The following is a 14,908-nucleotide window of genomic DNA, read 5'->3' on the forward strand; positions in this document are numbered from 1 at the left end:
TGATATTCTAGCAATCACTTTGACTTTCGCATAAAATTATTTTGATTATTGAACAAAAATTATTTTCAGATCTGGATTCAGCAAATTTGTTCTTTCTATGTACAAATTTAGTTCGTACAATTAATTTTTTTCTCAGCGCAGGTATATTGCAACAATATTATAGCATTGCAGTTTGCATGTTGCAACGTTGCCGCAATATAGCTTAATGACCTGCGTTATAAGCATATGGGAAATACACCATGCTCTTGTTTCAATAAAAAAAAAGTTTGTTTTTCATTAATACTGACAAGGAGTGGACGAGATTATTTGCAATTAGACTGCTGGTCTGGTAAATGCCGTTAATACAACATCCTTTTCTTCCGTGTAGATATACAATTATACCTTGGACTATGCAAATTAATGTAATTATAAGCTCTCAAGTCTGTTGACCTGATATTGCTAGTTTTATAGCTGTTACGTAATTATAATGTCCCTTAATTTCTTATTCTTCTTGCGAGAGCTACTTTTCCGTACTTTACTTAATGAAAGTACCCTCTCTTTAAGATTCTCATCAATCTCGGTCGGTCCTTCTCCATGAGAAGCAACAAGAAATGCAAAATTCCGGTAATGCAACAGGATCTTCCGCGTCGTGCGAGGTGACGAAATTGGAGGGAAATCTCGGCGGTATATCTTGGCAAGTCCCAACGCCCGAGCGTCGCGCGCGAAAATTTGCGGTAAGAGCTACTCGAATTCGCCGAAGAAGTAAATCGCGGGTAAACGTGACTGCCGCTCCTTGGAGGGATATATGATTCTATTTGCGGGGGGTGAAAGGGGGGGAGGGGAGGGGAGAAGCAGCAATCCTCGAGACAGGCGACGACGGCGTGAGCGTGGCCGGGGAGTGTTTCGAGCGGGAAAGTGGAATCTAAAAACGCTAAAAACGCAAAAAATCTGAAAACCGTCGGAATTGCGGCGCCATAACCAATCTGAATATCTGCATGCACGATGCACCATCGCTTGTTGGATTTATGTACTTGTTATGAATTTTTCATTTTATTATTATCCTTTTTTTTTCTGTTACTTCGCCGGTATTCCCCACGGGAAGTCCGAGCGAGGTCGCTTAAGCCGGCGGCCAAGACGCGGCTGTTGAATATATTTTCTGTATAACAAGTGAAGCAATTACGCGAAAGTTCGCGCGAAAATCGAATTAATCCGTCGCTCAAAAATACACTTAACTATCTCCGAAGGAAAATTCGATCTTCCAGCCGGCCTGTGGAAGTAAAAGTCTCGCGCCCGCGAAATTGAATCGTCGCGCCGCGCCCGCGCGACGGACGGGGATCGCGTCTATTTTTTTCCGCTTAAGTCGCTTGCGCTCGCGCACCTCGCGTTCTGCACGCGGGCGATTTACTTTAGCGACAGTCGCGTTAATTGCGAGGCAAATTGCCTGCACTGTAGAACTCGACTGTCCTCCGTCTCTCCTTGCTCGGTCTCGCGGCTTGAACTCGGGGGGGGGGGAGAGGAGGGGGACTTAACGAGAATTACGCAGTCGGCGACTGTCCTCTGTGTTCGGTTCCTTTGTTTGACCACCGTTTGCCCCTCGTTGCCTTCTCTCGAAGTGAGAGACAAACGCTCAGTGGCGGTCCGGTCTCCTTTCAAACACTCGCCCGTTAGAGTGATTCGAATTTTCGCGAGTTCCAACCGTAGAACCACCGGCACTCGCCCAGAGTCCCACGCCCACCTGCAGCGTCGCGGCCGATGCCTCATCTCGTCCTCCGAGACTCTATAATTCACTTATTTGCATTTAAATTTCGCGCTCCTCGAATTCAGCACACCCGGCCGAGATAAATCGCATTTTATCGTTGGCGTTTCGTATACTTATATATACTTCATTTAATTTCATCCCGCGTTTCGAAAGGCGTGACGTAGCGAATTTAAATTTTAAGTTTTCGTCTGCCCCCGGGCGAACCGCCACATCACGGATATATCATTACGCGCGAGCCGCAATCCCGTCAAACGCACGCTTCCAATCAGCCGTTCGTTCTTCGTTCCCTCCAACCGTGCAGGCGGTGATGTATAATTAATCCTTTTACTTACCTTAATCCTTTTCGGTTGTACAGCTCCACCGATCAGAATTAAGCGATCGGTCGGCGGCCGGATCGCATTATCGGCGCAATCAATGTACGTCCTGTCCCTGATATGCAATTCCAAGGCAATGTGAATGCATCTCATTTACGTTTCGTGAATGCAGTTGGGATAATTACGAGTTAACATACGCGGGCCTTCACAACGGGCCGGCAATTAGGACGGGCGTCGAGACGACCGCTGACGGATGTACGGGGCGGCGCGATGCCTGAATCTCTGATTTATCGATCTATTTCCGGTCGGGTTTCCCTATCCTTGCTTGCACCTCGCGCGCCCGGCGCAGTTCGCTTCTTCATCTGCAGCTATAGTAAGCGAGTGTGAGGGAACGCGTGCGTGCGCGCGCGCGCGCGAAACGGCTTCGTTAGAGGCTCAGCCGACCGGAAGAGTCGTTAACTACCGGGCAGCGAAGTACACGCGAGCAATTTGCATGACCGCCAATTTCGCACGCGTTGCCTGCCCCCCTCCTCCCCCCCTCCCTCCCCCTCCCCCCCGTGTACACTGTACGCGCACCGCGCGATACATTGTACATACGTAAGCAGCCTGTGTGCTGCAGCTTCCGGGTCGCTCGCCCGCGCGCGCGGTTCCATTTACACCCTAATAAATTTCCAACAATAATTATTGGACGTTCAGCCCTGTATACCGCGGCGGGGGGAGGCGCGTTACATTATGCAATATCGCGGGAGCTCAATCGAATTACGCTAGTATATACGCGCGTAACGTGCGAGAGTCGTGTCGTTTTATATTTATTTCCGGAATTCCGCGCGTATATCCGCGCGTTCGGTTATCATTCGCGTTCCCCTCTTTTATCAGTCACGACCGAGCGGCATTCGCGGCAAACGGGAGGCAGCAAAGGAGGGGAGGGGATTTGGATCCGGTCGTCGAATTTATTCGCGGGACGCGCGTCTCGCAATTTCAAATCGGCTGCACATCTTTAAAATCCGGCAAATCCGTTTCACGGTGCGGTTAACCGTTTATAAGTTATAATATTAATCAGGCGGCATGTGTTACGTAAAATAAATATATACGTGCAGGGAAAGAACAATTTTGCTGAATCCAGATCTGAAAATAATTTTTGTTCAATAATCAAAATAATTTTGTGCGAAAGTCAAAGTGATTGCTAAAATATCAAAATGTTTTGTAGCGATTCTTATCAGTTTTAACATTCCAACAAATTATTTTGACGATTCAACAAAAAATTATTTTCAGATCTGTTTTTAGCAAAATTTTTAGACCTTTCAATAAAATCGTTCTTTTCGTGTGAATCGCGAGGCGACGGGATGTCTCTGTATTTAATTATAAAGGGAGCGCGCGAATAATTAATAGTAATCAAACATCAAATATCAATTCCGATCTGATTCGGCCGTGCCCCGAAGCTACCTAACTTGTGACGTTATTATCGCCGTCGAAATCGTTCCTCGAATTTATGTGTGCGTTCGCACATATTCAATTTCACTCTCAAGAATTTTCAACTTCACGAATTAAAAGTAACACAGTATAACTCCGTCGCCCCTCGTGACACCTCGTATTGGTATCTTTTTAAGGGGGAAGCCCGCAACGTTATCCTTCGTGAGAGAGACGTAATTAATAAACTTGACAAACCGCCTTCGTGCCCGCGTGATTGACGTCCCCTTCGGCGGACAATGAACGAGCGGCAAATGAGCTCTTAAAAGACGAGTTAATTCGCCCGCACGAGGAGGAGTCGCGCGCACGAATACTTCACGTAGTCGCCGAAAGTAGGTGGCCGCGAAGGGGTTACACAGGGTACTCGTCCTCGCGCACCCCGTGGTGCCTTCGACGGCACGAACGAAGCCACCCCTGTATCGACCCAGCGACGCCCACCCAAAAGAGCAGCCCCCACCATGGATGACCCCATCCACCGGTACCATTTCGCCCAAAAATTCCGGAGCGCGGTGCGTCGCGCGCGCCAAGTCGCCGCTGCGCTCTTGGTTTCTTTTTTTTGCGCCCGCGGCCGAACGAGATTCCGAATGTGCCGCGCGATCCTCGCGCGACGGCGACCGCTTTGGCTGTTTTCGACAAATCCGTTCAAAACCCCGACGTCACACGGCGGCTCGCTGACGAGCTAACTTTACACGTCCGCACGAAATTGCCGATTCGTCTAAGCGATTCGGAATCTCGTGACGCGATACATGCATTTAGAATAGAGGCGCTTTTAAAATTGTCCCGCGCTTTCGACCCCGAAAAACGAAATATTTTTGTCGAACACTCCACTTCTCGTCGGATGATTTATGGCCGACGACAACGTGCAGGGAAAAATAATTCATGAGACAATTTTGAATCAAAGGAATACTGCGGTATACATGGTATATATACGGGAACGAGGTATGTAGGATTCTCTCCTCGAAAAAAAAACCCACATAAATCATCCGGCAAAATTTATCACGTCACTGCGTGCCACAGTTTCGTATATTAAAAAAAAAAAAAAAAAAAAAAAAACGAAAGAGGCATTGCTAAACTGCCACCCCATCGAGGAGAGCCACCCGGTCACCACTTCATCGTGCAAGGCTATATTGCTTCTGGAAGGATTTTATTCTTCAGACATACATTGGAGGAGTCTCTCGAGGAGTCTCTCGAGGAGTCTCTCTCTCTCTCGCTGACCAGAGGAGAAACGCTGGCATTACATCCGCGAGCGATGGCACACCGTCGACGGTAAATATCCCGGCCGTCTACGTATTTCGAAACTTTATTATGACATACCGTACACTCGCTCCCGTAACACACTTCTCTCGCACGTAGTATATCTCGCGCCCGTTATTCCCGCGCGTGAAGGACGTACGCGCGCGCTTAAATTATTCCCCAAAACGATGACAGGTCCCATCCATTTGACTGTATATACGCCTGGGCGTTATTGTACGCGCGCGCGCGATGTGTGTGTTTTCGTCCATCCTGACGTATTTATAGCGGTCGAAACGTAACCTCCCCCTCCCCCCGCCCCCATGGCGCTCGTACACACGTACCGCGCTGATCTAACAATAAATTATTTCCAAATAGCGATGCACCGACGATGGTGGGAGGTTTGGTTACCGCCTCCACTTAACTCCGCGGCCGAAAATCCTCCCCGCAAACGAAACGGAAACCGTCCGCCGGAGATTCTCCCCGTCGCGCTTCCGCCGTCCGTCCGTCCGTCCCGCTTAATCGGTGCCTCTGTGTATACGTATATTGCAAGAACACGCGGCAAGCGTGTTATATCCCGCCGCGGAGTATAAGCGCTTCACACGCGAGAGAGGGCCTCATCGATCCGCGCGGTAAATATCAAAATTTCACGGACTGACGCATGACGCAAAAATCGATCGGAAGAGGAGCGGATTGGACGCGGCGCGGCGGCCCCTGGTGTTTGCACGAGTTCTTCCGCGAGGCTAGGTACACCGAGAGGCTATACGCGGAGCGGGGGGAAGGAGGGCCTCGTCACGTACTCGTCATCTGGTTCGACAGCGAGCCGCCGCTGTCGCATTTCGACGTGACGAGCGCTAGGCTGTGTGAAGCATCTCCGCGGATATTTTTACAGGTCGTCGAAAAAAAAAAAAACGTCATAAATTGCTCGAAGGAAAATCGTGATTCGAGCTATAGCTGCAGGGAACCGTCGAATCTCGAAGTTTCTGCGAATCACAAGTCGTCCTCTCAGAAGGAAAGGAGAGGGGGGGGGGATAAAGTGAACAAAAACAGAGGATTTAAAAAAGAAAAAAAAAGGAACGGATCAAAAAGAGCATCCCCTCACGTTTCTCGATTTCCAAGTGAATTATACACGCACGCCACAATATATAATAATTTAACATTCTTTGTTTGCGCAATATAAGAGGAATGCGGGGGAGGGGGAGAGGAGGACGCAGGGATTCCGAAAAAAAAAAACAGAATGTACGCTTCTCCGAATTTATTTCTTCGTTCCTTCCGCGCGCCAGAGTTTTAACCGAACGCGCGTACGTCCGCGTCCGCGCGGAAGGGAGGCATATGATCCCTTTCGCGGAGATCTACTCTTTGTTTAGGATTTTACGTATGTAAATAAGCGAAATAATATTACCATCGAACCACGAGAGCGCGCGCGGACGGACCACGTTGCGACGAATTTAATTATCGATTTCCCCGGGCGGGAAAGAGAGAGAGAGAGAGAGAGAGAGGGAGAGAATATCTTCTCTGGGCGTGCGGCATTCTATTTTCGAGACGCGCGATGCAACCAGCTCGGGAGAGTAGCGCGGTTTATTTCGGCGTGAGAGAGTTCGATGGAATATTATTATCGTAGCCGGCAGCGGTCCTTTCGTTAGCTCTCTCGAAAGGCGAGGCCAGCCAGCCAGCCAGCGAGGTTCGGTATCGCTCGCTCGCTCGACGATACCGCTCGTTTCTCTTTCGATACGCGGACCCTCCTCGAAATTCAATTCCCGTCCCTCAGGGGAACGGGGAGGAAGGGTGAAAGGGAGGAAGGGAGGGTGGGGGGGGAAGCGTTATCGAGCGCTATACATAAATTGCTTAGAGTCTAATCGAAATGTTAGCTTATCGACGGCGAAGATACATCGCGGCTATGTAAAAGATTAATGCCGATAACGCGGCGAAGACGAGAAAATTCTCGACTGGCATACACATACCCACACACACACACTCTCTCTCTCTCTCTCTCTTTCTCTCTCTCACTCTTTTCTCGGCAACGCTTAATTATATATATAGCACTCGCACGGAAATAAATCACGATGATTCATCGCGCGCGACGATAAAATACTTCTCGACGTTATTCGTTATTTTAAATGTCCGCGAGGAAACTGCGAGGCGGCGGCGGCGGCGGCGGCAGCGCTCGCCTTCCGTTTCCGCGCGGCGGCTATTCCCGGTGAATCAACGCGCGCGGCTTCTCTCTCGATTCCACCTCGATTTCGCGCTCGGCTATTCCCGTGGATTCTCGCGGGAAAGATTCCCTTGTACGATCAGGTACTTGACACACTTCGATCTCTCCCTTTTTCCCTTTTTTCCTCCCCCTCCCTCCTGCCCGCCCGCCCGCCTCGTTGCGGCGCAGCTCTCCGACCCTCTGCAGCCGCGGCGGCGGTCCCTCGGTTTAATTTCCAGCGAGAGAGCGACCGCGACGGCAACGATCGCGACTCGATGCACAAGTCTTGTCGTCGCGTCTCCGCCGCGAATTCTGATAAATTCTCCGCAGAGTGCACACGGGGCGCATTGCGGACCGGGTCTCACCGTATTTTCCGCCCGCGCTTTTCCCTTGCATCTCTCTCTCTCTCTCTCTCTCTCTCGCTCTCTCTCTCTCTCTCTCTCTCTCTCCTGCTCTTTGCAGAACGATCCCCGCCTTCGTGCAAACTTGGTCGACAGCGTTAGAAACTTTTCCAGCTTGTACTTACTTTAGAGCACGAAAGACTCCTGCGGGGGCAGTCCCGGCAATGGCTTGCACAGAATTCCTTGTCTTCCATACACTTCCGTCGTTATTTCGCTCGAGCTCGAGCCATTTCAACACGATTATACGCGCTTTCGCGCGATCGTCGGGCGAGCAAGCGTATCATTCGACTGGGGGGGGGAGAGATAATCGGATATCGGCTGTTTAATCAGGTCGGTCGATTCGATCTCCCCCCCTCCCCCTCCTCCTCCTCTTTCTCCTCCTCCTTCTCCCCTCCCCGGGAATGGTCAAACGTTGAAATTTAAACGGCAGCAAGCAAGTGTATATAGACACGCCCGGGCTCTCTAAGCCGGGCATCAGTAAGCAGGAATGTTTCGCAAATGTGTGGCCGTGCTCTGCAACTATTCCAGAGTTCACCGGGGGGGGGGGGGGAAGGTATACAGAGAGTATACACATAGTTCGAATACTTCCTTCCTTCTCGTAGATCCTTCCTTCTCTTAGACTAAGAATCGCAAGATTCGCAGCGGAAACACACCCGCGGCGCAGCAAAATCAATGTCTCTTCGCTGCAGTTGCACTTTTTCGTCGGTCAAAACAAAAAAATGAAACGAAACGGCGATTTAACCACCGTGAGAAATTCATCCTACAATTATCACCAACACGTCCGTACACGCGGACGAGATTGTCCTCGTGCGCGTTTAATTGTCGGACGATCGGCGGCGTGCGCTCGTACATATATCGCTGTCCGGCTATTTTACGCACGGAAAGAATAATTTTGCTGGATCCAGATCTGAAAGTAATTTTTGTTCAACAATGAAAATAATTTTGTTAAAAAGTCAAAATGATTGCTGGAATATCAAAAACGTTTTACAGCAATGCTTACTATTTTTAACTTTCCAACAAATTATTTTGATTATTGAACAAAAATTATCTTCAGATCTGTATTCAGCGAAAATTTTTAGACCTTTCAACAAAACATCGTTCTTTCCGTGTAGAGGTCTTTTTTCTTGTGCCCTGATGCAAATCAAACCCGTCCCGACATTTAGATACAGCTGCACGGCGGCGGCGCGGCGCGGCGGCGCGACGGCCGGCGCGGCTAGATTCGAGTCCTTTTTTGCGCGACCGCTCGGCGACGGTCGAACGGTTGACGCCGCGGGAGGATCGATGGCAAAAAATCCGTGTTAAACACTGGCACGAGCCAGATGCCCGGGGGTTGCGACCGTGGTGGTCGGCGGAGTGGTCGTCGTCGTCGTCGTCGTCGTCCGCGGTATCGGCGAGCGTTTCATGGGCAGGCTCCTGCCGCCCTGGCCGTCGCTCTTGACCCACGGCCACTGCAGGGTACGTATCAGGGTGTTCCGAAAGTCTTCCGAGAAGAGGCAATAAATGTAAAACGTGATCGAGTAATTGATCACTTCCAGCAAATTGGCCAGCGCGCGGAACACCTGCAACCGAACACGGGGTTGAGAATTAATGGACGGGATTCATAATTGATCGAGTCGCGCGTATCGCAGGCGCGGACCGCATGCAGCAGGTCCGCTGGCGGAACAATTGAATCAATTATTCAGGAGGAGCGAGCGGAGAAAAGTAAATTTCTGATCGCGAGCATTCTTACGTGCGGCAATAAAACGATGAGGAAAAAAAAGAAGGGTGAAAGAGAGAGCGGGATTGTTTTCGTAAATTAACATTTAATTTGGAATTCAGCTCTACTGTTGATTCACGTTAAATTATAAGCAAGAGCGAATGTGCGTTTCGACGGTAATTATCATTCGGAATTAAGAGAGAGAGAAAGGGAGAGGGGAGGAGGGAGGGACAATATATATATATATATATATATATATATATATATACACATATATATACATATATACACGGATGAAAATATCTGAGATGAATTCTCCTTACCTGGTAAGCATAATTGTTGAGATTGCTCTCGCTGAGTGTGACGTTTAAGATAACCATAGGACTGACGCAGACTAGGAAGAGGATGCTCGTGCTGCCTAAGAGCAGGATGAGCCTCCGCTCCTCGGCGAAAGTTCTGGGATCCTCGTCGCTGCTGACGGTCCTCGATAAGGTCATTCTCCGACGCCGCTCGCAGGACCTTCTGTACACTATCATTATTCGCAGATTGAATCCGGCAAGGAGGATCGTCGGCGCGACTTTATAAACAACCTCCAGCACCACCTTGTACACCTGTAAATACACGCTCGCGTTACACACGTCTCGGGTACCGTAAAATTAGAATTTGAAGTTAAATACGGCTGTATGTAGACCGTTTTAAGCTCGCGGACACACAAACAGAATATAACTAAATAACGCGCTGAACGTTCCAGAAATCCTGACCTTAATTCAAATGTCAGATCTCCTTTCGGAATATGTCAGGTTACCTTTGTGAATTTAGACCAATGAGCATGTTTTACATGGCGTTCTAATTGGCATTAATGACGTTACAGATAATTAATGCATTAATCGCATTATACGTTTAGGTTGGCCTTAAAATACCACTTCAAAGTCGATTGCTTGGGGAAGGAAGGAGCAACTATTTGGCCATCAGGAAGAAAGAAACATGAATTACCTGATAGTACCACGAGTTGAGAAACGACTGATTGTCCCTCCTCTGGTAGATTAGGGGACCGTCGGGCGCAAGCAGGCAGGTCGTAATTTCACCTCGAAATACGCTCGGTAGATAAACGAGGAATGTAGCCAGCGGAATGAGCACCACTGTTAGGTGAGGCGGTCCGCAGAGTGGCCGCGTGTGTCCGGGATGACAGACGCTTACGTAACGCTCCACTGTCAATGCCAGAAGCATCATTACTCCAACTCCTGTGCATACAATTAACCCGTATATCTCTCGAATGCATAGCGCGCTACGTCGGCCTTAAAAGCCTCTCACTCCGGTCACGTTAGAGAGCACCAGCTGTAATGTGTTTCCACGCATGTAATATACAACGCTGCAGCGTCAAATCGAAAAATTTTCGCGACACGTTTCGTCGCCGGTGCAAAATGGCTTAACGCTCTCTTTTTCTCCCCGCCGCCTACTCGCGCCCCATTTTCTCCTAATTCTCTTTCTTTGAGAAAGCCACGCCAGAACGAACTTCTAATCGCCATAATCGTTGTAACTTATAAAAGCTGTAAGATACGGGAAAGCAAAAGTTTTCCGTCGCGAGCGAGAAGTTTTGCAACGAGCTATCTTCTATTTCTTTCGGCGCGCGGTGTGAAGAACAGATAACGTAGATAAATTCATTCTTCCCCCCCGCCTCCTCGTCGCGAGGACCGTATCAGTTTTCGCAAGAATGGTGTTACTGAGAGATAGGAAATGCAAGAAAGAAAGAAAGAAAGAGTTAGAGAAAGAGAGAGAGAGAGAGAAGGACATTTGATGATTATGATGAATCGTCATTTACTTAGCGCTGCAGGATAAATTAAGCGCTGGGACATAGTAAATGCAAGGAGATGAGGATATTAACTATCGTGAGCACAAAATTTATATAAAGATCAAAGAGAGAGATACATACGTTACTGAAAATAGAGTAAAAGCATATAGAAATATATAAAGTAATTAACTATCGTAAGCACAAAATTTATATAAAGACAGATCAAAGGGAGAGATACATACGTTACTGAAAATAGAGTAAAAGCGTATAGAAATACATAAAGTAAAAGATAATTGTGACCGTTGAAGGCGTTCACGAATTTTGTTGTGTATTCACATATGCGGTCTCAGTTCAAGTTACAATTATTGTAAAATATAATAGTTGTCAAGTGTAAGTGGACGGTACGTGTATATGTGTGAGCGTATAAGATATGTTTGCGAGAAATAATGCACATATATGTATAGCTTATGTATTATGATAACAGCAGAGGCACTTACATTAAAAAAACAAACATTGATTATGAAAACATAGTAAAAAAATTTCTTTTTAAAAATTTTTAAGGAGAGAAGCAGGAGAGAAAGAAACAGAGAGGGAGAGAGAGAGAGAGAGAGAGAGAAAGGGTGCATTTATTTAAAGCGTTCTGGAATGAAAATCCCTTAGGTTAGGTGCACAAAGATACATAATTTGGCAAAGAAAATTTAAATTGTTGTACATAAAATAAAAATATTGATTTAATATAGAAATTGAGAAAAATGTAAATTAATAAATATAAAAGAAAGAAAGAGAGAAAAAGAGAGTCGATTTTGGACTATTCGCGAATAGAATTTTGTGCCGCAAGATTTTCGTCGCGTCGTTAGCGCGATTCGCCATACCCAGGCAGCCGTTCCCGAGGAAGAGCTCGAGGTGAACGTGATAGAAAGCCTGGAGCCAGCTGCTCCATCCCCCGGTCTCCTTGTGGATGAGCACCCTCAGCGCGAAGGGGATGCAGAAAAGGATCGCGAGGAGCGCCGCCGCGGAGTAACCTGCAACAAAAAGAGGAGCCGGAGCCCCGCGGTTAAGGAGGATACTCGGACCGAGGGAGAAATAAGAGCGAAAGAAGGGGGGGAGGGCGAGGCCCGAGAGTTAACTTGATTTCATAAACCCGGAACAGCGGGCGAACGTTGCGCACGATTCACTTACTTAATCATTCTCGCAACTTCCCCGGGAATATTCTGTCCACCGCCGCGGTGCGGCGGTGCTGGAATTTTTCATTCCGCCTCCGGACGGGAGGGCCGTCGGCGTAGAAACGGCGGAAATAGGATTAAATCACTCTTCAGGATCTATTACGGGATCCCAGAGTGTTCTTAGTCGTTTTCTCCACCGTTTTATAAGTGCTCGTCGCGCGTTTTGATACCCGCCAATTCCCGGTTATGCGTTCCCGCGGCCGTGTAAAACGTTAACGTCCCCCCAACTCGTAATTCTCCGTTCTCTTAGTCTTTCGAGTGTCACTTGTACATTTCAAGTGTCAGTTGCGTAAATACATTTCGCTCGGTCGTTAGGTAACCGACCGTTAGCATCGCGCATCGCGAACGCGCGACTCTTTCTTTTTTACGCTTCGCGCGTTTCAATCCCGAAATTGGAACTTCATCGAGATTCGCGAATTTCGGGCAATCGAAAAACGCGGATACGCGCGCTTTTCGCCAATTTCCATTGATTTCCTGTTTTCGTACGCGGTCGGCCGCGCCGCCAGTTGCTTCACGTCTCTCGTTACCGGGCTTTGTTACCGTCCATTGAAATCAATTAACGCCCATATTTACCGTTTTCCGCGGAATTTCCTGAGCGCAATTAGAGTCACGCCTGCTTCTTCCCAAGAATTAAGAACAACAGATAACGTCAAAAATGACGATAACATTAAAATTAATTGAAATGTGATTTTTAATAATCATTTTGGAGCCATTTTGAATTTTTGTTCCGCTTGTTTGACTTCCGCTTTTTTGCACAATCGCAAATTGGATGGAAAATTGCTCGCACAGGTACTCCGGACACAAATGCGATGAAAGGAAAAGCGTCTTTGGATATACGAGGGCAAGTCAATAAGTTTTTAGAAAAACATAGTAAAACATATTTTTTTTGCTCAATTCATTTTTATTTCTCAACATAGTCTCCTTTCAGCTCGATATACTTGATCCAACGATTCTCCAACTTTTTCAAGCTGTCCGAATAATATGATTTGTCTACCCTTCAAAATAAGCCTCTGTTTCGATGATGAGCTGCTCTCTGGCGATTAATCTCTTTCCTCCGAACCATTTCTTCAGATTTGGAAACAAGAAATAGTCGCAGGGGGCTATTTCTGGCGAATATGCTGGATGGAGAAGCAATTTATAGCGGAATTCGTTGAATTTGGCCATTGGTGCCGGGGTCGCGCTTATGGTTCACAGTGAGCAAACGCGGCACCCATCTTGCCGATAGTTTTTTCATACCCAATTGTTCGTGCAAAATTAAAATCACTGTGCCATGTGATATGCCTGTGGCCTCAACAAGCTCGCGCACTTTCACTCGTAGATCGGTCAAAACAATTTCGTGGACTTTATCGATGATTTCTGGCGTAGCAGCCTCAATTGGACGTCCCGAACGAGGTGTATCACATGTGAATGTACAACCACGTTTAAATTTATTTACCCAATTGTATACAGTCGCAAACGCTGGTGCAGATGTGCTATAAACATTATCCAACTCGGCTTTGATTTCTTTCGGCGTTAAATCATATGTAGATATTTGATCACTGCACAAAACTCGTTTTTTTCCATTTTGCAAAAATTAAAAAGGTTGTTCGCTTTAATCGTCTAAAGAAATAAAAACCACGCGATGAATTCCGCTCAAAATTTTACAATAATCAGCTGAAAGATGTTATACTTGTCAAAAAGTAATGTGACACGACACTGCTTTCTGACAGATTTTCTAAGAACTTATTGACTTGCACTCGTATTAACAAAATTTTTGTTGCTCAAAACAGTCATTTCTGCTTCGTATAAAATTGAAGCTCTTAGTAAATTATTTAACGTTAATATATTATTCGACAATTTAATATATATTATTATAATATATTAAATATTATTTGACAATTATATAAACATATGTAAAAGATATGCATTATTCAGATTTGATGTAGATTGGTAATTACATCTGGATTATCCTCGACCAATGCATGACGAAGACCCTCCCCCCCTCTGCAGAGTAGAATTTTATCAACCCTTGCTTTGCCCGTACCGACTTTCGAGCTCTCAACCGCCGATAAGCTCGACGGAGAGCTTGCTGGTAACGCGAACTCCTTACGGTCGATGATAACCGAGCGGTGGACGGAAAGGGGTGGTTTCAACCCCTCGCTAGTTACCTCAGTTACCAACCGACCTAGAATCTCGCGCTCTGCGGCCATCTCGTAGAGCCTTTCCCAAGCGCTTCGTGCCACGAAAACGGCGCCAGTCGCTTTAAATTACGAGGAGGAAAAGGCTCTCCCTCGCGATGTTCTTTCTTTCCCCCCGAAGTTTATTAAAGCGGAGTATGAAAGTCGCAAGAATCGCCCGGAAATTGGCTAATGCCGCGTCGCGAATGAAAGTCGAGTTTTCCGCCCGGCTATATACACTTACGCAACGCTCGCCGTCGCCGCCGCCGTCGTGGAAGCTCTCGTAAAACTTTTACCGTCGGGGCGCATTAAGGCGAAATTGCGCCTTTCCATTTAAATTACGATTTCTCGCCCGTCTTTCGTCCGTCAGTAACAGTCGCGAAGAAACCTAGCCTAGGTCGGTCTCTCTTTCATTGCAGAGTCTCTCGATCTCTTCGCGGAACGGCGAGTGCGAGCCGGGGTCTGTATATATATATATATATATATATATATATATATAAGTAACCTCGGACTCTTCCCTCTCGCTTTTGTCGTTTTTTCGAAATTGCTCTCTCTTTCTCGATGCGTGAACGGAATTCTGCCCGTGAATAAACATCAAATACTGCACAACGTCCAGCATCGCGAGCGTCCGCTTTGGCAAAACAGAGACGAGTACTCGAGTGAAATTATGCAATCCGCGGATAATGTTACAACACTATATTCG

At 47.3% G+C, this 14,908-nt stretch overlaps 1 protein-coding gene across 1 annotated transcript; it reads right to left on the reverse strand.

Annotated features, from left to right (window-relative positions):
- Positions 1-8,639: 8,639 nt before the first annotated feature.
- On the reverse strand, positions 8,640-14,238 carry LOC105458314 (probable G-protein coupled receptor B0563.6). The gene is made up of 7 exons (XM_011703537.1): positions 14,073-14,238; positions 13,286-13,552; positions 13,044-13,167; positions 11,699-11,892; positions 10,031-10,278; positions 9,361-9,648; positions 8,640-8,900 (listed from the first exon to the last, which is right to left on the reverse strand). Exons 1-7 carry the CDS (start codon positions 14,236-14,238, stop codon positions 8,640-8,642), a joined length of 1,548 nt encoding a protein of 515 aa, XP_011701839.1.
- Positions 14,239-14,908: the final 670 nt, after the last annotated feature.

Source organism: Wasmannia auropunctata, unplaced genomic scaffold (assembly GCF_000956235.1).
Source record: "Wasmannia auropunctata unplaced genomic scaffold, wasmannia.A_1.0 LD334544.1, whole genome shotgun sequence".
In the NCBI taxonomy this organism is placed as follows: Eukaryota; Metazoa; Arthropoda; class Insecta; order Hymenoptera; family Formicidae; genus Wasmannia; species Wasmannia auropunctata.

What these genes read in the sequence shown, in the direction of transcription:
- LOC105458314 (XM_011703537.1), bottom strand. Translation starts at nt 14,238, where the DNA reads ATGGCCGCAGAGCGCGAGATTCTAGGTCGGTTGGTAACTGAGGTAACT. An exon ending in CCTCGGGAACGGCTGCCTGG is followed by an intron (nt 10,279 to 11,698) that starts GTATGGCGAATC and finishes TTGTATGCACAG; the next exon opens with GAGTTGGAGTAATGATGCTT. An exon ending in TCAACAATTATGCTTACCAG is followed by an intron (nt 8,901 to 9,360) that starts GTAAGGAGAATT and finishes GTTCGGTTGCAG; the next exon opens with GTGTTCCGCGCGCTGGCCAA.